Source organism: Pholis gunnellus, assembly GCF_910591455.1.
Source record: "Pholis gunnellus genome assembly, chromosome: 18".
Lineage (NCBI taxonomy): Eukaryota > Metazoa > Chordata > Actinopteri > Perciformes > Pholidae > Pholis > Pholis gunnellus.
In genome coordinates, this window is record NC_136545.1 from 20549287 (window position 1) to 20569286 (window position 20000).

The following is a 20000-nucleotide window of genomic DNA, read 5'->3' on the forward strand; positions in this document are numbered from 1 at the left end:
CCCCGGAGCTCCGTCAAACACTCCTCACGTATTGTGTTTATTCATCGTTTGATATCAAAAGGCTGGAGGCTGCTTCCTGCTTTTCTTCACCGCTGACATTGAGAGTTTTTATTTCTTTGTCCTTGTAGAGAAACTGGCAAGATCGCTGAGGTGGTGATGCCGATGATCTGGTTTGAGGAGGTACGTTGTGTCTTTACAGGAGGAAGACGTTCTTCCTGTCCAATGATCATCGTTTAATGGTTTCTCAGATCATTTTGTGTCTTTTTCTTTCTTGCACTACTTCACAGTATTTGCTTCAGTTTCCTCAACATTTGTAAAAAGACAGAATGCTGTGACTCAGATAAACGTGTGTCTGAGTATAAACCTCGAGCAGCACGCTGTTCATCACTGGACTTTAATCTTTGCTACATTTGTAAAATAAAATGATCAAACCTGAACTAATTATCTTTAAAACAGTCAGTTTGACGTCAAATCATCTTTGTAAACTTCAGTTTTCTGTTTCTGTTCTGTTTCGACCCTGAAGAGACTCGAACCTCCGATATTCATCTAAAGCTCAGAATGTCTTCACATCGTTTACTTCTATTTGATAAATAAATACTTTGTTACGTTGTTCGTATTCTCATGAAAACGTACTGAAAGTACCAAAAGAAAAAGTCCTCGCTGTGCAAAGATAGACCCTTTCAAAATAATGTGTTTTAAATATGTTATAATTATTGATGCATTAATAAGTAAAGTATTTAAAGCTGTCAAATGAATGTAGTGGAGTCATTTGTGTAGTAGAGGAGAAAATGCACTTAGTTAAAGTACAAGTACATCAAAATTGTACTTTGGTGAATGTACTTGGTTACATCCTGCTGTGTATTACTGTATTACTGTATATTTAAATGTATATTTAAATGTATATTTAAATGTGCTGTTGAGATCCGGAGACTTCTCTCTCTGTGTGTCTCATAAACAGCTCTGCTGGAGAAGCTTTCCTCTGATCCTGTAACACAACGTGTGTGTGTTTGTGTGCAGAGCGGCTACATAGACGGACCGATCCTCACCACGTTCCACACCAACCTGGTGGTTCTCCCGGCCGTGATGGACTACATGCAGTACAGCTTCATCGCCCTCGGCCTGGCCACCATCCTCATCGCCTCCCTGGTGCACCACAAAGTCAAGGTAAAGTGTGTGTGTGTGTGTGTGTGTGTGTGTGTGTGTGTGTGTGTGTGTGTGTGTGTGTGTGTGTGTGTGTGTGTGTGTGTGTGTGTGTGTGTGTGTGTGTGTGTGTGTGTGTGTGTGTGTGTGTGTGTGTGTGTGTGTGTGTGTGTGTGTGATACCTGCATGTCACACGGTGACACATGTTGTCCCACTAAAAGAAGGAGAGACTGAAGTTTGTACGAAGACGTTCTTCTCCACCAGACTCATCGACAGAAACACCAACTTAACAGTTCAAAGTCACACAATCCTCCTCCTCGTGTCTGTTAGCTTAGCATTAGACAGACGAGGCAGAACGTGATCTTTAGAAGTGTCGGTTGGTGGATTTTGTTAGCTTTGGCTAGCTGTTTCCCTCTGTTCCCAGTCTTTGTGCTAAGCTAAGCTACGCCCTGGTTAAGCCCATTATTAATAAAGCTGTCAGCATGTCCCGCGTCTCTTCAGTCACACTTGATGTTGTATAAATACTGTGACTCGGTGAGTACTCCAGTGTTTTCATGGTCTGTAGCGGTTAGCTAAGAGCTAAACGGTTAGCTTTGATTAAAAGTGTCTTCTGCTGCTTTCTGTTTGCAGAGGTCTCGTTCAAATGTGACGATAACTTCCAAGGGAGAAGACAACCCTGCAGTTAGTAAACCACCCTGACCTCTGACCTCTGACCTCATCATTTACGCTCTAATGACTCATCAAATCACTTGATTTCTAGCTGCAGTAATCAGTGTCATTTCACTTGATTTTTCATTTGTTTTTCTTTACGATGAATCATTTGTAATTGCTTCCAACAATGCTGGAATTTAATTTATTATACATTTTTTATTGATTAAATTTAAGTTTTTAAAATGGTATTTATTGATTTTTAGCCCCAAACAGCTTTTTCAGTTTTAACTGTGAAAGCTGGAGTTAAAAACACTAATTAAACATTAATATTAATTCATATTCATTTAGTGAAACGTTAATGACGTTAACGTCCTCTCTAGTTTCTATTATTCTATTTTAATGTTCAAGTCTTTTTATTTTACAAAACTCACATCAGAGTTCAGCAGATTCGGCTTTTTTAAATGTGATTTTTTAAATTTTTTTATGATATTGAACTAAATGTATATTTCTGCTCAGCTGCTTGGACATCAGAGCTTTATGAATATGTCCGTTATGTCCGTTTAAAACAAGGAAACCATCGACTCATTCAGGGTTCCATGTGGACGGCTCGTTAGAAACGCCTCCCGCTCAACGAGAGGACGTCTGGACGTCACATTCCTTAAAGCGTTTTTATGTTTGAACATCTTTCCCGCCGGGATGATGTCATGGATGATGTCATGGATGATGTCATGGATGATGTCATGGATGATGTCATGGCTGATTACAGCCGGTCCAGCTCTTGTGTTTCAGAATTAGTAAAGAGAGAATTCACTTCTTTCTCTCTCGTTACCTTTGCTGCATGATAATCGCTCCATTAAAACAGCTGCTTACAGATGAAATAGTTTGATTCTGATCAACAGACACTGAAGTAACCAATCACAGCATGATGTCATCGATGCATGAATCCTAATGTCCACAATCTGAAATCTAACTTATTGCTGCTGCTTTTCACCTCCAGTCAGACCAGCAGACACTTCCTGTTATTGTTATAATAATAATAATAATAATAATAATAATAATAATAATAATAATAATAATAATAATAATAATAATAATAATAATAATAATAATATTATGACGTTGTGGTCTTCTTTCAGGTCTCCGATGAAGAGCGAGTAAAAGGCGCTCACGGCCCTGAAACAAAGAAGTATATAAATAACTAAGGTGGGTTCACACATGTACAGATGTGTGTGTGTATATATATATATATATATATATATATATATATATATACATACACAGTATATGTATTAATGTACTCATTTGGTCCCGTTGTGTTAAAGCTGAGGAGGCAAAGACAGAATGTGATTTACAGATTAAGGTATTTTAATAACTTCTCCTCACTTTTGTTGCCGACGGGACAAAATGTGAAAAACGATGTTTTCATGAAAAGCAGCTTTTATTCTTTTATTTCTCTTGTTTCTCGTCACATTTTGAAGTTCTTCACTTTGATTTAAATGCTGTTTATGACTATTGTTCGTGATTTGTGGAGTGAAGTTCAACGACTGAATGATTCACATCTTAAGTTTTGCATATTTAAATAGTTGTGAAACCTTAAAACCTTTAGTTTACTGCGGTTCACTCACAGCAGTTGTATATATTATATTCTAGTACAACAGTAATACTATTATATATTATAATTCAATGCAGGATCAGAGTTCTCTTCTACGACGGGTCAGAATATGAACTGAATGGTTTCCTGTGACGGCCTCTCGTCTGATCTTTGATCATGTGATCAACAGTTTCAACAGTTTCTTTATTTGAGGCTCGAGTTTCCTCTTGAATTGACTCGTTTGCAGCCGTTATCTTCCTCGTCTCAAAGATATTCTGTAGAGATTTGACCGTTTAGTTCTGTGATGTACCAGCGGTCAGTGAACGCCCCTCTGCTGGATCAAAGGGTCTCTATGCAGGAGAGAAGAGGCCAAATATCAGCTCATCTCCTGATTTAAATGTGTGCAGAAAGCACACGAGCGCTGAGTCTGTTTGCTTTGCGACAGAGTTTCTATTAATCTGAGCGTTCAGCTGTTTGTCTTTCATCGTCCTAACGCTCCGTCTCCTCTGATCCTCAACACAGAAGTAAACGTGACGACGACGCATCAGACGGAGACGAGAGCTCTTCAACCGAGAGGAGAGACACACACACACACACACACACACACACACACACACACACACACACACACACACACACACACACACACACACACACACACACACACACACACACACACACACACACACACACACACACACACACACACACACACACACACACACACACACACACACTGACGTTATTCCGGTATCTTGAACTGAAACACTGATGCACGTGTTTCATTGAGTGAAGAGACGACATGTTTTTATTCTGTAAAGTTGTTTAAACTCGAGGACTCGTTCACGTCGTCTGATTGAGGCCGTTTTATCTGTTGCCGAGGTTACACTTGTCTTTTTTTTTTTAATGCAACTTTTGTCCAAATCGTGTCCAAACCTCACTGAGATCTGAACTCACTGTGATCCGGTCCACTTCGCCGTGTGGTCTGGCTGATGCTGCAGCGTACAGACGAGTGTAACCACGACTTCTTGAAGACGATCTGTCGCTCTTCACCACTTTTATTTTTACTTTTTTTGTACAAAGAACCAAAAACAACTCAAACTTCCAGCGTGCTCATGTTGCTCTGCTCTTGTCTAGTCTCTGGTCTTTACTGCTGTGGTTATTCGTACTGTGATTTAAAAAGACGTGTTTCTGCATCAACAACAAGGGAACTCCTGAACTTTACCACCGACGTGCCTTTGATGGAGGAGGAGACTCGTCTCTCTGACCTCCAGGTCCTCGTGTTTCATGTGCGCTCAGGAGAATCAAACTCTCCTTCTGTAAAGGTGTGAATGTATTTCTTGAAGTGGAGATGAATGATGACGTTTGGCGTCTAAATGCCTCCTTTTATTATGGAAAAAAGTGAATGACTGAAGAGAAACATGGAGGTAATAAATGTTTTAAATCCTATCAGTGAACGTGTGATCTGGTTCTTCTCTGAGGTGGTTTTAGATGAGATGGTGCAGACGGTGGAGGTCAAGAGTCTCGTAGCTCGATGGACGTTTGGTTCGTCATAAATAAACCCGCTCTCATAAAATGCTCCTCCTGAAACCTTTGTTTTTTTCTCCTGACCTTTGACCCCAGAGATCAGATGGAGACGTTTAAGAATCAAAACGCATATCTTGTGTTTTGTCCTTTAGTTTTAAACCGACTGTAGAAAATATGATAATATCACTTTAACGATGTCTGCAAAGAGAAAAGTGAGAATTCTCATCAACTACAGTTCTACGAAGCGTTTCACTCTTCAATCATAGTAAACTTTATTAACACATCGGTCTAAATGACGTTTTATGCAAACCGAAAGAAATTCTGCTAAATTTACTTTCTGGGGAATCTAAAGTTTTATTCAATATAATGTGAAATATAAAAATATTACAAAATATTACACTCAATATCTTACTTCTGTTTTATGTATTAGGCACTGGTGTCAGTATTACTTCTTCTACACGTCATCTTATTACTCTTGTTTATCTGTTCATATATATAAAATGTTCAGCTGACTGAGACTCCGTTGGGTCAAAACAGAAATCAATGGGTTCATCATGTTTGTGTCTAGTCAGCGTTATTTCACTGTTTGTGGGGTCGATGAGGTTATTACCACAGAGGCTTGTTATGAAGCCGTCTCTGTATCGAAATATGAACTCAGATTACTGTAGAAACCTGCACAGTCAGCAGAACGCACGATGCTATCGAGTCGGATAAGACCAAACACCTTTTGGGTTACTTTACAGCTGCTTGTTGAAGCCATAAATAATAACCCCTCCCTGACTAGTGTAGGTTACTTAAAGTGACAGTGAGGAACTTTTATCTGTCTCAGTTTAATCCTGATGCTTCATGTGTTAAAGCTGCATTCTCTCTAGTGTCCACCAGGGGGCGACTCCTCTGGTTGTATAGAAGTCTATGAGAAAATGACTCTACTTCTCTCTTGATTTATTACCTCAGTAAACATTGTAAACATGAGTTTATGGTCTCAATCTCTAGTTTCAAGTCTTCTTCAATACAGCATGATGTTCATTTAGAGTCATTTTGAGTAGAAACGTGGGGGGGACTCTTCTAAAGAGACCTCCTATGTGGATCGGCCTTTAGTCTGCTTCAGACCCAGTCGTGCTTGCAGGAAGGGGGCCCAGTCAAGACCAGCTGCTTCTCTGACTCCTTCGTCAGACTGATGGTGTCGCAGTATTTCTCTCAGCACCGTCCTGACGCAGGAGCGGAAGATGGAAGATGTTTGAAAAAAGAGCAAGCTTTTGAATGCATGACTTCTACTTGCAGGGGAGTACTTCCACGGTGTAGTATTAGTACTTTTACTGCAGTAAAGGATCTGAGTACTTCTACATGATTGTGCAGCTACACTGTGTAGTTCACTGTGGATGTTGTTACAGTTGTTCACTCGCTCTGTGTTTCACCGTCCTTCAGCAGCATGTTCCTGATTAAGTCACTTTGTGTAATTTGTGTGCATGAGGTCTGAACTCGATGTACAGATGACATCACGCTGTGGACGCTTTGAGCTCCGGCCTGTAGAACGAAAACAAGCTGCGAGCACTTAAACACCAGCAGGAGACGTAAAGAGGAACCAAAGCTGCCTTTATTCTCTCAGGTTTCCATCATATTATTTATTATCTGTTTAACGTGTTGTGTAGCAGCGCACAGGTTGAGCAACGTGACCTCTTTATCGCCCGTTATCTTCTCAGACGCTAGAAGTCAAAGTCTGGTACAAGTCTTCCCTGTTGGCGTCTTGTTATATGTTATAATATATACAGTATATATATATATATACACATACATACATATAGTAGTTGATATTTGCTCACACATTTGAAAAGGCACGGCTGCTTTATACACGTTTGTGTTATTTCACTGACAGAAATCAATGAATTAAATGTCTGTTACAGGACTGTAATACGCCCGTTATATCATTTCATTCTTAATTATACATTTTATTAAGACAAAAGTAGAATCCTATTTTGTATACTAACTGCTTTTTTCTGGAATATGTCGATGATGAGCTACTACACTGATTTTGATCTGTTTTTATATGTTGTGCAGTTTTAGTAGTTAGTACCAGAAAATGACTCAATCTAGTGAACAAATGTGAAGCCAGAGCTCTGGATGGAAACGCTTTGTCTTTGGTCTGAGTGTCTGTATTTGATCTACTTTCATCACTTTACTGTAGATTTATTTTAGGAGCGGAGGTTGATTCATGAACAAAGGCTCATCATTGGAAACTTAAAATGGTGAGAAATGTCCCCAGTGAAGCACAAAGGGTTAAAACGTATTCAAGAGGCTCGTTTCCTGTCGTTTAAATCAACAAAGTAAGAATTCAGATCCGTGGAGGAATTGAACCTCAGCCTCTGCTCAAACATCACGCACATAACTTTCTGTTCGGAGGAGTTTTACGTCCTCATCCTGAAACCCACAGGGGTCTTCATTCCTCAACACAGTCCATCAATCTCAGGTCCCCCCCGCTGTGTGAACGTAAAGACTCCTAACATCGTGTTAAACATTATTGTTTATTCAAGCGTAAACATATTGTACATTTATATAACTGTAAAATCATATGTGAGCACATTTCTCTGTTATTATAACATCAATCAAAGATCAAACTTTTAAAGAAAATATAAATAATATAAAGTTATATGTGAGTTATGAACTCATTGTTGTCCCAGCTGAGAGGAACATAACTGGTGCAGCTGATGGTTGTGAGCTGCTAACATGTGACCGATTCTAACTCAGAGTGAAGCACAAAGGGTTAAACGGGATTTAAGAGGCTCGTTTCCTGTCGTTTAAATCAACAAAGTAAGAATTCAGATCCGTGGAGGAATTGAACCTCAGCCTGCTGTTGGAGGAGTTTTACATCCTCATCCTGAAACCCACAGGGGGTCTTCATTCCTCAACACAGTCCAGAGACCAACAGCCGGGGCTCTGCTCGTCCCCACAGAACGGATTCCCTCCAGATGGGTTTGGGAGGTAAGTGCAGGTTGTGGTTCATCGTTCACGCTGATGCTGTTCACAGAAACCAGTTTGCAGTTTGTGATTGAGGAGCTAGATGGAGCTGTGGAGACACAGAGAAGATATATATATATATATATATATATATATATATATATATATATATATATATATATGTTTGTCCCATAATACTCTCAAATCATATTTATACAAATATTCAAATAGTTCGAAGGAGCTGCAGCCACATCTCTCCATTTACTGTTATATATGGTGGCAGTGTATTTAAATACAGTTTTGAGGTACTTATAACCATTTAATGCTATTTAACTGTACTTCCCTATAATACTATTTCTCCTCTATACATGTTTGAGGGACATATTGTACTTCTTCACTATTTATCTTTGCATCATTGATTAAAAGGTTTTACATTCATATAATCATGTTTTAAAATGATGATTATTATAAATGTAAACCATGAGAGAGAAGCTTTATTTTCTATATGAAGTGTCACTGCTGGAAACACATCTCTTCTCTATTCTCTCATTAGTTTTATTTTGAAAAGGAAAAACAGGAAACACGCAGTTTAATTGCGTCATTTTTATTTTTTCTCTCTCATTCTTAAACAGTTGATTGTACATATTTGTTTTAGTGTTTTCTGCTCCACAATAAAACACACAAACATATAAATGATATGAGGAGGGTGATGACTTGAGGAGAGCAGCTGATGCTTTTGGATCTATTTCCAGACAGCAGGATGTCTAGAGTTATAATATTGTTTGAGCTCTTCGCAGGCTCCCCTTGTCACCAATTTCTCTGATGCTTCCAGTCAGGATGCTTTCTATGCTCCTCTGTAACAGCAATACGTTTATGAGCTTTCTTCACCAGGATGGAGATGTGAGGACCACGTCAACAATCAACCATCTAACATCAACAATCAGTCGTATGAGTCGTCTGTAGTCGTCTGTAGCAGATGTTCATTTAAAAAGTCAAACATCAGCCCACATGGTTCTAATTTACACAGAATACATCGTAACCTACAGCATGTCATAACACAGCAAATGGACATCAAATAACTGAATATTGAATTGCTATCAGTGGTTCTCAAACACTATGAAAACAGACTTTGGTATATTTCATGTGTTTGTGTCAATGAGACGAATGGAGAACAGTAATAAACGGGTCCAGTGTTGGAGGAGGACGCTGCAGACAGCGCTAAACGGGCTGTGATGAAACCGTTCGACTCCTCAGCGTCATTTACGTCCACGAAAAGTGTTTGTTGTTGCCGCTCACGGGCTCAGATTGTAAATGTATGACGACAACATGGAAAGAACCTTTACCTTCAGCTGGATCCGGTCTGTTTGTAATTAAGTGTCTCGCTCAATGAGAAGAAGTCTCATAAATCAATAATAAGAGGATTTAGACGACGCGATGTTTATGAACGAGACTTCTCCGTGAGCGAGACACACGATAACAGACGGTCGGATCGCGGTGAAGATGAAGAGAGACGTCTTACTTCTCTGTGGGGTTCTTTACATCATGTTGTTCCGACACTTCTGAGCCTGTTAGCGGCAACAACAAACACTTTTCGTGGACGTAAATGTGAAGAGAGCACATTTAGCGGCTGCTGTCTGCAGCGTTCTCCTTCAGCACCGGACCGGTTTAAAAACCTGTTGTCCCCGTTAGAGTCACAAAAACATGAGAAAATAGAGTCTGCTCTGAAAAATACCCACGTAACCATTTAAAGACGCCATTAAAGCGTTAAAGCGTTTGAGTCACCCAGAGAACGACTCATCCGTGTTGCTGAAATGCACTTTCATCGTTCCTCGTGCACCTCCTGTAAATAACACTGAACAAGTAAAAGACAACGTGTCATCATGACACGATGATATGCGTGCTCCACATGCGCTCACATCAACAATACACAGAGCAGAGACCCGTGTCGTGTGGCTGCAGCTGTTGTCTGCTGAAATAGCCTCGTTCCTCACCGTTGACGCGCCGCGGCTCGTAAACGGACGCTTCGGGTGGCGTGCGGCGGTGAAGCGCCTCGTGTTTTCCTGTTCTCTCCTCTCAGGGCTTCATCGATAGTATGCGCAGAACTTCTATATTTGGCTGAGTGAACTCTGCTCAACTCATTGTCAAAACAAACGGGCTAATCCTGGCCAACAGGTGTGACACACACACACACACACACACACGGCGGCACAAACTTGGCGCGACCCGGTTGCCAAGCGAAGCGGAGGGTCACGCTTTCCAAAACCAGCCCGAGAATGCCGTGGGGTCAAATGTCAGAGCGGCTCACATGATGAGCGACGGAACGGACACAGAGATGTTTATACCGATTCTACCGGCAGACACCAACGAAGAAGACTTTACTGACAGGATCACCAGATACATCTGAGGGGTCAGATTAATAGTCAAGATTAATAGAGGAGGAGGAAGAAGAAGGAGAAGAAGACCACCTCTGGACCTTTAACCCAAACTAAAACATGCTGCTTCCTGTGGAATAGGAACAAACAAAACAGTGTGATGAGTGTAAATTGACGCGTGCACGAAGCGCATCATCGCTTCGAGTTGGGAGTGAGAATGTGTGAAAGTAACATAAACATGGAAATGCTCCAGTGAAGAGCAGGTGCCTCCACCACCGGTTCCACTTCCTGGACGGTCCCCCACACCGCTGACCATCTGCTGCAGACCTCCATGTGGTGTTGATGCACTCGTCTCGCTGGTTAGATCAACACATCCCGGCTACGTAAAGCACTCGACCGGCACGACGGCCTCTTCAAGAACGGCGCAGAGCCGATCGGGCGGGTCTGAGCCGCCGCTCCGTCCGCCCTGTTGTTCCCACGCCACCTGATGAGTGTTTGCTCTACTGTGAGGGGCCGCCGTCGGGGGTCTTGGCCTCTGAGCCCGAGCCGTTGGACGTGACCTCCGGGCGAGGCCGGCTGTGAGGGCGGCTGGACGGAGGCTCTGCAGGGTGGACGGCGGTGGAGACGACGGTCTCCATCCGACTGGCTCGGTAGATGCTCCCCTGCAAACACAAAAGTCAGAGACGGATTCATTCATGGGAAGAAGAGTCGTGAATTCAATACTTTTACCCGTCTTCTTCTTTAATGTTACGGTCGTGTCTCTGAGCACCAGACCCCCTTCAGAAGACCTCTCATGTTACTGCAGCAGGTCTGACAGTCTGCCCCTCTCAGTCCTGGTTCTGGTTCTCCCGTGCCTCCCTTCCCTCCAGCGGGTCCAGCAATACGTCCTGGGTCTCCAGCAGCGTGGTGTCGGTGTTGGCTCCTAGAGAGGAGAAGCTCTGCTCCTGGAGGAGGAGGAGGAGGAGGAGGAGGAGGAGGAGGAGGAGATGCTGCTACTGCTGCCGGGAGCTGAGATCTCCTCCTCCCTCCAGATCTGGGTCTGTCCGCGGTGGACCAGGTCTCTGCTGGAGGATCTGGGTCTGTCCACGGTGGACCAGGTCTCTGCTGGAGGATCTGGGTCTGTCCACGGTGGACTGGTCTCTGCTGGAGTCTGAGCTGAAGGAGGTTCTGGTGAACCTGCATGAGTTCATCTGGTTTCACCAGAATCCGACTCGGTGGCTCCGGTATTTCTTTGCCCTGAATTCAGTATTCTGCACCTTTCAATCCTCCGTCTGCAGCAGAACCCTCTGGACCTGTGTGTGTTTTACCCTCACCTGTGTCTGCAGGTAGCGCGGTGACTTGAGCTCCAGCTCCTCCTTGGCGTCGGTGGGAGCGCAGCAACAAAACACCTGCTGGAAACCTGCTCTGAACCTGCCGAGTGGACAACGAGGCGGATTAAAGAGGGATTACACACACAAAACGCGGATTACCCGCCACACGAGCAGACGGGGAACCGGACCTCCTACCTGCTGTTGAGGCAGTAGTAGATGATGGGGTTGTACATGGTGGAGCTCATGGCCAGCCACATGATGGCCAGGTACACCTGCTGGATGTAGCGCTGCTCGAACAACTCGGGGAAGAACTGGTGCAGCAGGAAGTAGACGTGATACGGAAGCCAGCAGACGGCGAACGTGCACACGACCACGATCATCATCTTCACCACCTGAAAAACACAGAGTTTAGAATCATCATTTTCATGGTGCGGATTAAAAAACCATTAAACTAAATGAGTGTGTGTGTGTGTGTGTGTGTGTGTGTGTGTGTGTGTGTGTGTGTGTGTGTGTGTGTGTGTGTGTGTGTGTGTGTGTGTGTGTGTGTGTGTGTGTGTGTGTGTGTGTGTGTGTGTGTGTGTGTGCTGGCATCACCTTGCGCTTGGCTATCAGCTGTTCTTTGTAGCGTTGAGAGGAGTCTCCGGGGATCTCGCTCGCCCAGAGGGTGACGCCCACGATTGTGTACGCGCATCCCATGATGCCGAGGGGCAGGAAGTAGATCAGCAGCGTCACACACACGTAGTATCTGGGAGACGAGAGGAGGTCGGTGAAGATATATCGATAATGTGTTGTGTTACTGCGTTCCTCAAAGACACAGAGAATATAATAATATTATTATTTATTGCTTTCAAATATTTATTCTCATTTAGTCGTACGATTATGGGAATAAATTTGTAATTTAATAAGAATTAAGTCAGAATTTTTCAATATATTTACATGAATAAATTCATCAAATGACCTTTTTTTCCCGCTTTTAGCGCCGCAGATTATTTCCTGAAGAAATTGAGGACGACCCTCACGGACGGATTCGTCACCTGGACGGGAGTCATTTCAGCTGCAGGGTCTGTTTATTTCCATATATTATATTAATCCCTCAAAAGAATGATTATTGCGCTGGACCTCAGGCTGCAGCAGCCACAGGATGTATATATATAATAAGCATGGAGTACTTCTCATCATCATATTTAATATACCAGCAGCTTAAAAATATTTATTTGACATAATTGAACTCCTTAGCAGCCCAAGTTTACCAAGTAACCAAGGATGTGCGTGTTTATTGCAGCCTTAAAGAAACGATTTTGCTTTCTTGAATGAGAATTAGAAATTAGAAATCAATGTCATGTTTGAGTGTGTTCGGTACGGAGGCGGTTCAGGCGGCAAACTCCGGTTCTGCCGAATGAAGCCGATGAGGAAGTGTTTTAAAAGCTGCATTCTCTCTAGTGTCCACCAGGGGGCGACTCCTCTGGTTGTATAGAAGTCTATGAGAAAATGACTCTACTTCTCTCTTGATTTATTACCTCAGTAAACATTGTAAACATGAGTTTATGGTCTCAATCTCTAGTTTCAAGTCTTCTTCAATACAGCATGATGTTCATTTAGTGAATGATGGTCCATTTAGAGTCAAACAGACCATAAAGCAGGGGATGCTTTAGGGGCGGGGCTACACAGTGATTGACAGGTCTCTACCAGAGACGTACACGGCGTCTATACATCACTCCTCCTCAGTCCAGATATGGTCACTTTCTGTTAATTGGCTGCCAAAAAACAACATGGCGACGGCCATAAACCAACGTGTGACGTCACGACGACTACGTGCACTTCTTATGTACAGTCAGTGCTTAAAAATCACTGAATAGTTCAGGTTTTCAGAGGCCTAATATTGTGCTTCGCCCCCCTTTCAGGTACTCACATCTTCTTGAAGTCCACCGCGGTGTATTCGGGCCAGTCGATGTAGCAGACGGTGCGTCCCGGCAGCAGCGCGGTGGACGAGAAGTAGTACTGAGGGAACGCCAGCAGCAGAGCCAGCATCCAGACCACCGTGATCACCACCCGGGTCTCTGTGGAGGTCAGCCTCGGCTGCAGCGGGTGGATGATCGCCATGTATCTAACATGGGACATGTTATGTTACACTACATATTACACACAAAGCTTTAATTCCCTTTAAATCTCTTCCAGGCAGACATCGGTTTCTGCTCATTTCACAGCGCTGTTAAAGTCAGCAGAGACCTGAAACCAGCTTTAAACAGCGGATCAACAGTCCGCTGCCTTCGTTTCTACACGTAACATTGTGTTTCTGTACAGTTCTGAACATCCCCAGTTGTTGCATTCAAGGACATTTAGATCTGCCAATTGTCCAATTGTTTTAATGTGATAATTAACTTGATCTTTTTCACAACATTGATCAGACGCACCGCCCGAGACGTTCGCTATCGTCACCGCTCTCCACCACCATCTGAGATCATGTGCAGTAAGTAACAAAAGAAATGAAAAATTAGAAAATTTGAAAATTACTCAAGCAAGTTTCTGCAAATGTCCACGACATGAATGAACTGAAACCTGGAAGGTAGAAAATCAATATATGAAGACTTCAAATATTCCTTTTCAGCCCGGTATCGAGGCAATTCATGAAATAATCCCGAAATGCATCAATTACAGTAGAATAAGATGGTGAACATTATACATGTTAGCATTGTTACTGTGAGCATGCTAGCGTTAAGTGCAGCCTCACAGAACTACTAGAATGGCTGCAGACTCTCAGAGAACAACGCCAGTGAGAAACTATGAAACAGCCTTTATATTAAATAACGTCTGCTCGATGTTGACATACAGTCAGAGATCGTCTCTGTTCAGCCTCCGGGTTCACAGTCCTGTGGTGGAAAGAGTTCTGGCTTCTGTAGGATTTAAGATGTTTAGTTACAGTATAAACACACACACACACACACACACACACACACCTGTCCAGAGCGATGGCCGTCATGGAGTAAATGCTGGCGAATATGGCCGCTATGGGGAAGAAGTTGTGGAAGCGGCAGTACACCAAACCAAAGTACCACTCGTTGTGCACGGCGTAGGTGAAGTTGATCACCGTGTTGAACGCCGACATGGCGGCCTCGGCTAACGCCAGGTTCACCTGCAGGAGAGCGAAGGAAGAGTTGTTCAAAACACACAAACAGGAAACAAACTCTGCATTAACTGGTGGAAGAGAAACTAGATGCATGACTTCTTCATGCAAAAGACACGTTGGAGTTAAAACAACGACTTTAAGACCATCTAACACATGTTTCAGACCGGTCAAAGTACAGAGATCTGAAGGTAAACCGAGTTATTATCAGATCACATGATGGTCAGTAGTTCCAAGCAGAGAGGAGAAGTCTCGCCTCGTCCGGTGTCCCATCATCGGACCTTCATGAGGAATATGAACGGAAGTCAACGGGAGACAAATGTTTGTTTTCTTCATCTCTCTTTGTGTTCATTGCTTTGCTCCTCTTATTGGTCATCTCGTGTCTCCTTATTGCTTATCTTTCTTTGTGGTCATCTCGTGTCTCTTTGTAGTCCTCTTGTCTCTTTGACGTGGTTCTGGGGCGGTCCTGATGCTTTGAGCCCCTGGGCCTGAGCCCGGTAGCTCAGTTCAGGAATCCGTTCATGAGTTTGTGTCCGTCCCGTGAGACGCACGGTTCAGTTTTCACATCTCGGTTTCGGAGAAAGAAAGCGAGTTCCAGGTGATAGATTTCGTCACAGCTTGATCTCTTGGCGGAAACTTTCAAGGACCGACTTCATGTGCAGGTCTGTTGTTGGGTGCTGATGCAGAGGTCATTGATTATATGGAGCTCTGGCTTTCTAATGGCTGTGTGTTTATGAGCCTGTTGTTGAGGAGGAACAGATCAGCAGAATATAAAACAACTCCTCATGATTTAAGTACTTGAATTAATGCAAACTGGACCAGAAAATGAACCACATGATCAATAGTCCATCATAAGACGACGAGCTTCCTCTGCTGCAGAGGATGGAGCTGAATGAAACTCCTCAAATACAGACCGACAGGCCTCCTGAGAACCAGCCACCATCAGGAGGTCTGAGGGAGGGTCGACTGACTCTTTGTAGATTTGTTGTTGTTTTTAACATCTTCTAGTATTCTAGAATTCAATCCTTTTTGTAACACCTGCAGATTCCCTGCTAACAAAATACAAACTAAAGCATCTGATTGGTTACTGGAGACAGAACACAACCTGAGAGGAAGAGCTGCCCGAGGAACACATGTATGGATAATATCTACGTTCTGACACGCTGCAGAAGATCAATACTAAACAGATGGTTTACCGCTGATATCTCTCTCTCTCTCTGTATATATATATATATATGTATATATATATATATATATATATATATATATATGTATATATATATATATATATATATATATATATATATATACATACTAAACACTTTGAGCCTGTTCTGTAAAGAAAGAGATTTAATAAAACACATGAAGTGTTTGAATTTGCATCCTTTGATAAAGAAAAGGTTTTATATATATATATATATAAGTCTAAAAACACATTCTGTGTTTCTGTCCGTGTTGTTCTGGTTTTGGGCTTCTGAGCCGGATTGTGAGGTAATAAAGAAAACATTTGATTCAATTAGTCAAACAAAAGATTTTCACGCAAAAATGCCAAAATTAGCTTCAGAGATATGATGATTTTATGCTTTTCTGTGTCTTATGTGACCGTAAATTTAAGATCTTTTGGATTTTGGGACTTCTGGTTTCACAAAACAAGCAACAAGAAAAGCTCTTTTTAGGCTTTAGGACATTTCTTACCAAATGATTAACTATGAAAATAATCATAAAACTATTTATATATTTTTTTAATAGAGCAATATGTTGGAATAAGGTAAGTTAAGTCAGGACTTTGAACCCATTTCACTTGCTGCTATTTTTCAGGCATTTGGGTTTTCCCTCCTCCTGATAACTCCTCATGATGCTCTCCAGAGTCAAACACTAGAAACGGGTTAGTTTTTATTGAGAAGATGTATTTAATGAAGGATTGACTTCATGGACGCACCTGATTTGTGCTCCAGGAGCATTTTCATTTCAGCACATTTGCTTTCATCAGCGTTCTAAATAAAATCCATTTTAGTGGAGACACAAATTAAAAACCATCCCAAACAGTTACAAGAGCTGTCTTATCAAAGAAAAACACAAAGGTAAGAGTAGAACTTGACTTCTTATTAAACAGCAGGCAGCACGCAGCACTCACCAGAAAGTAATTGGTGACGGTCCTCATGCGTTTATGCGCCAGAATAATCCAGATGACCACCATGTTTCCAACCACAGACACCGCGACGATGCTGCAGTACGCGACGGCCCAGAGTGTGATCTGCCACGCCGGCTGCACGAACTGGTTGAAGCCGTCGCTGGAGTTACCGGAGACGTTCGTCCCGTTCGTGGCGTTGAAACCATCGGTGGCGTTGAGAGGGTAGAGAGGGTCCATCTTTCTGGACACCAGCTTGTTGGGTGTTAAAAATAGAGCAGAGTCCTGTTACTGGAATGGATTTCTGCCTCGGAGGAAAAGGAGCAGTGCAAATGTAAAAAGCGCAATTCCCACATGTTGTGGTGGAGCCGTTTTTACGCACCGCGGAGCCGCGCGCTCCAAAACGCACCAAAAAACCCACGACGCAGCGCGCAAATCATTGACGTTATTCAGGCTCTATAGCCCCCCCCCCCCCCCCCCCCCCCACACACACACACACACACACACACACACACACACACACACACCTCACTCACCGCTTCCCTATAAACACACTCGATGGTTCTTGCTGCTCGTGTCTGGCAGATATCAGTTATTGGAAATCACTCTGTAGGACCCTGAAATACTAAATAATGTATCAGGACTCAGCAGGATTAGATCCCTCTGAGTCCATCTGAGGATATAGTTTTATGTGATGTGATGAGTTATAATGACAGTATATGAATAAATAGATGGTTTATAACACACTGTAATGTTGTTGTCAGCAGATATAATGATTTAAAGAAATTAAAAATGTTTAGAATGATGTACTTTAAAGTTTAAATCCATTTATTTTCTCTTTAAGCTTTATCTATCAGGATAATCCCACTGATCTTGGATCTGAGGGATAAAATGGTTCTGGCCAAGATGGCAGCGGAAACATTTCATCACATTAAAACACAGATTACAAAACAGCAAAAGGTTGAAAAACAAAAAGAAAAGATTCACATAAAAGAGGAGACTTTCCTCCAGCAGCGTCTGTGGAATGATTTGTGTTTGCATATATTCTGGACTTCTTAATGAGGGTGAAGGAGTACTTGCCATTTAAGTATTTGAATGTGTTCATTATATGTTTTTCTTTCAGTAAAGTGGCACGAGAGAAACGCGGCCGACAGTAACGGGGGACAAAAGAAACGCCGCACGAGACAAATGCGGGACGTAACGCATCCCGAAAGTAACGCGGCCCGAAAGTAAGGCGGGAGGAGACAAACACGGCCTGACAATAATGGGAGACGAAAGAAACTTGTATCGTAAGTAACGCGGCACACACGCGGGACGAAAGTAACGCGGGGCGAAATAAACGAGGCACGAGACAAACGCGGCCCGACAGTAACAGGGACCAAAGAAACTTGGAACGAAAGTAACGTGACACAAAGTAACGTTTGATTTGTGTTTGCATATATTCTGGACTTCTTAATGAGGGTGAAGGAGTACTTGCCATTTAAGTATTTGAATGTGTTCATTATATGTTTTTCTTTCAGTAAAGTGGCACGAGAGAAACGCGGCCGACAGTAACGGGGGACAAAAGAAACGCCGCACGAGACAAATGCGGGACGTAACGCATCCCGAAAGTAACGCGGCCCGAAAGTAAGGCGGGAGGAGACAAACACGGCCTGACAATAATGGGAGACGAAAGAAACTTGTATCGTAAGTAACGCGGCACACACGCGGGACGAAAGTAACGCGGGGCGAAATAAACGAGGCACGAGACAAACGCGGCCCGACAGTAACAGGGACCAAAGAAACTTGGAACGAAAGTAACGTGACACAAAGTAACGTGACACAAAGTAACGTGACACAAAAGTAACGTGACACAAAGTAACGTGACACAAAGTAACGTGACACAAAAGTAACGTGACACAAAGTAACGTGACACAAAATAACGTGACACAAAATAACATGACACAAAGTAACGTGACACAAAATAACGTGACACAAAATAACGTGACACAAAATAACATGACACAAAGTAACGTGACACAAAAGTAACGCGAGAAACTTGGCACACAAGTATCGCAGCAGTTTCCTCTGAGCCCATCAGAGTGTGACGCGTCTAACATGCGACACATAACACTCACCAGAAGTGTGAAGAGTCTCGTGGATCGTTAATCTTTCGCTGTGTTTTACCCAGAATGCTGTTCTGCATCACAGAAAGTATTTTTTTATAATATAAAGGACAAAATATTTTTGCTGCTACATGTATAAAAGGTCATTTTTAGACATTTTTGGAAAAAATAATAATATAAACATTTAAAGTTGATACTGTTGTGTTCGATCCGACTCGAGTCAAATTGAACAAAGTCGTTTCACTTTTATACAAAATAACATCTGACACTGCTGAGAAATGACGTTTATCTATAAATATTAAATATTAACAATAATGAATATCGTGTTAAAGTGAAGTGTTTTCCAGAAGGTAAAACATTCATCAAAGGTTTCCACTCATCATGTTTGTAAACTCGTGTTTATTGATTTCATGCTTCAACATTTGATGAATAGACAGTATATACATATATCACTCATACATGGTATTAATATACATATATCACTCATACATGGTATTAATATACATATATCACTCATACATGGTATTAATATACATATATCACTCATACATGGTATTAATATACATATATCACTCATACATGGTATTAATATACATATAGCACTCATACATGGTATTAATATACATATATCACTCATACATGGTATTAATATACATATATCACTCATACATGGTATTAATATACATATGTATGAAAGGACGTGTCCATCTAAGCCAACATGCTGCTGTCTCTGCTGTGAATTAAAGGCTCGGTGACTGAAGGTCAAAGGTCACTAGACTGCATGTCAGCTGCAGCAGAGAATCACTCGACAGACCGGAGAGTTTATCTCTCAGCTGCTCCACAAACTCTCCGTCTGCGCGTCGCATCAGATCCACTGATTCAGAATCACTGGAGGGAAGAAACACACAAAACCCAAGAAGTCAATCTCATTCGTCACCTGCTCGCCTCACAGCTGCAGACAGCACGTCTGGACAAGTGATGAGGAGACGAGGAGACGAGGTGACATGGACGAGGAGAGGGGGGGGGGGGGGTCTGCATCAACACCTGGTTTCATATAAACTCTCATTACAACGTGAGACCTCGGTAACAAGAACGTGTCGAGG

The 20000-nt window shown here is 42.4% G+C and overlaps 2 protein-coding genes across 6 annotated transcripts in view; one reads left to right on the forward strand and one right to left on the reverse strand.

The window, feature by feature from the left end:
* The window catches only part of scarb1 (scavenger receptor class B, member 1), a 15083-nt gene extending 10252 nt beyond the window's left edge, over positions 1 to 4831 (forward strand). Inside the window, exons 10-15 of one of the 3 annotated variants that reach the window (XR_013767498.1) lie at positions 129 to 180; positions 1018 to 1164; positions 1771 to 1821; positions 2928 to 2994; positions 3905 to 3963; positions 4072 to 4831. Coding sequence is in view for 2 of the 3 variants with exons in the window: in XM_079179026.1 (XP_079035152.1) it covers positions 129 to 180; positions 1018 to 1164; positions 1771 to 1821; positions 2928 to 2993 (316 nt within the window). In the remaining variant the exon portion in view is untranslated. Of the gene's footprint in view, positions 1 to 128; positions 181 to 1017; positions 1165 to 1770; positions 1822 to 2927; positions 2995 to 3904 lie in introns of all 3 variants that reach the window. The other 2 variants (XM_079179026.1, XM_079179027.1) reach the window with 2 other exon arrangements.
* A 5775-nt stretch (positions 4832 to 10606) lies between these two features.
* On the reverse strand, positions 10607 to 17208 carry tacr1b (tachykinin receptor 1b; the record flags this gene model as incomplete). Of its 3 annotated transcripts, XM_079178820.1 has the most annotated exons (7): positions 16799 to 17208; positions 14498 to 14673; positions 13453 to 13647; positions 12138 to 12288; positions 11739 to 11935; positions 11547 to 11643; positions 10607 to 10895 (listed from the first exon to the last, which is right to left on the reverse strand). In XM_079178820.1, the coding sequence occupies exons 1-7, from the start codon at positions 17030 to 17032 to the stop codon at positions 10734 to 10736; spliced, it is 1212 nt and encodes a 403-aa protein (XP_079034946.1). In that variant the 5' UTR covers positions 17033 to 17208. The 3 variants fall into 3 exon arrangements, with proteins under 3 accessions (XP_079034946.1, XP_079034948.1, XP_079034947.1); XM_079178822.1 differs by lacking the exon at positions 14498 to 14673 and having other exon boundaries at positions 16799 to 16894; XM_079178821.1 differs by lacking the exons at positions 10607 to 10895; positions 11547 to 11643 and having other exon boundaries at positions 11735 to 11935.
* Positions 17209 to 20000: the final 2792 nt, after the last annotated feature.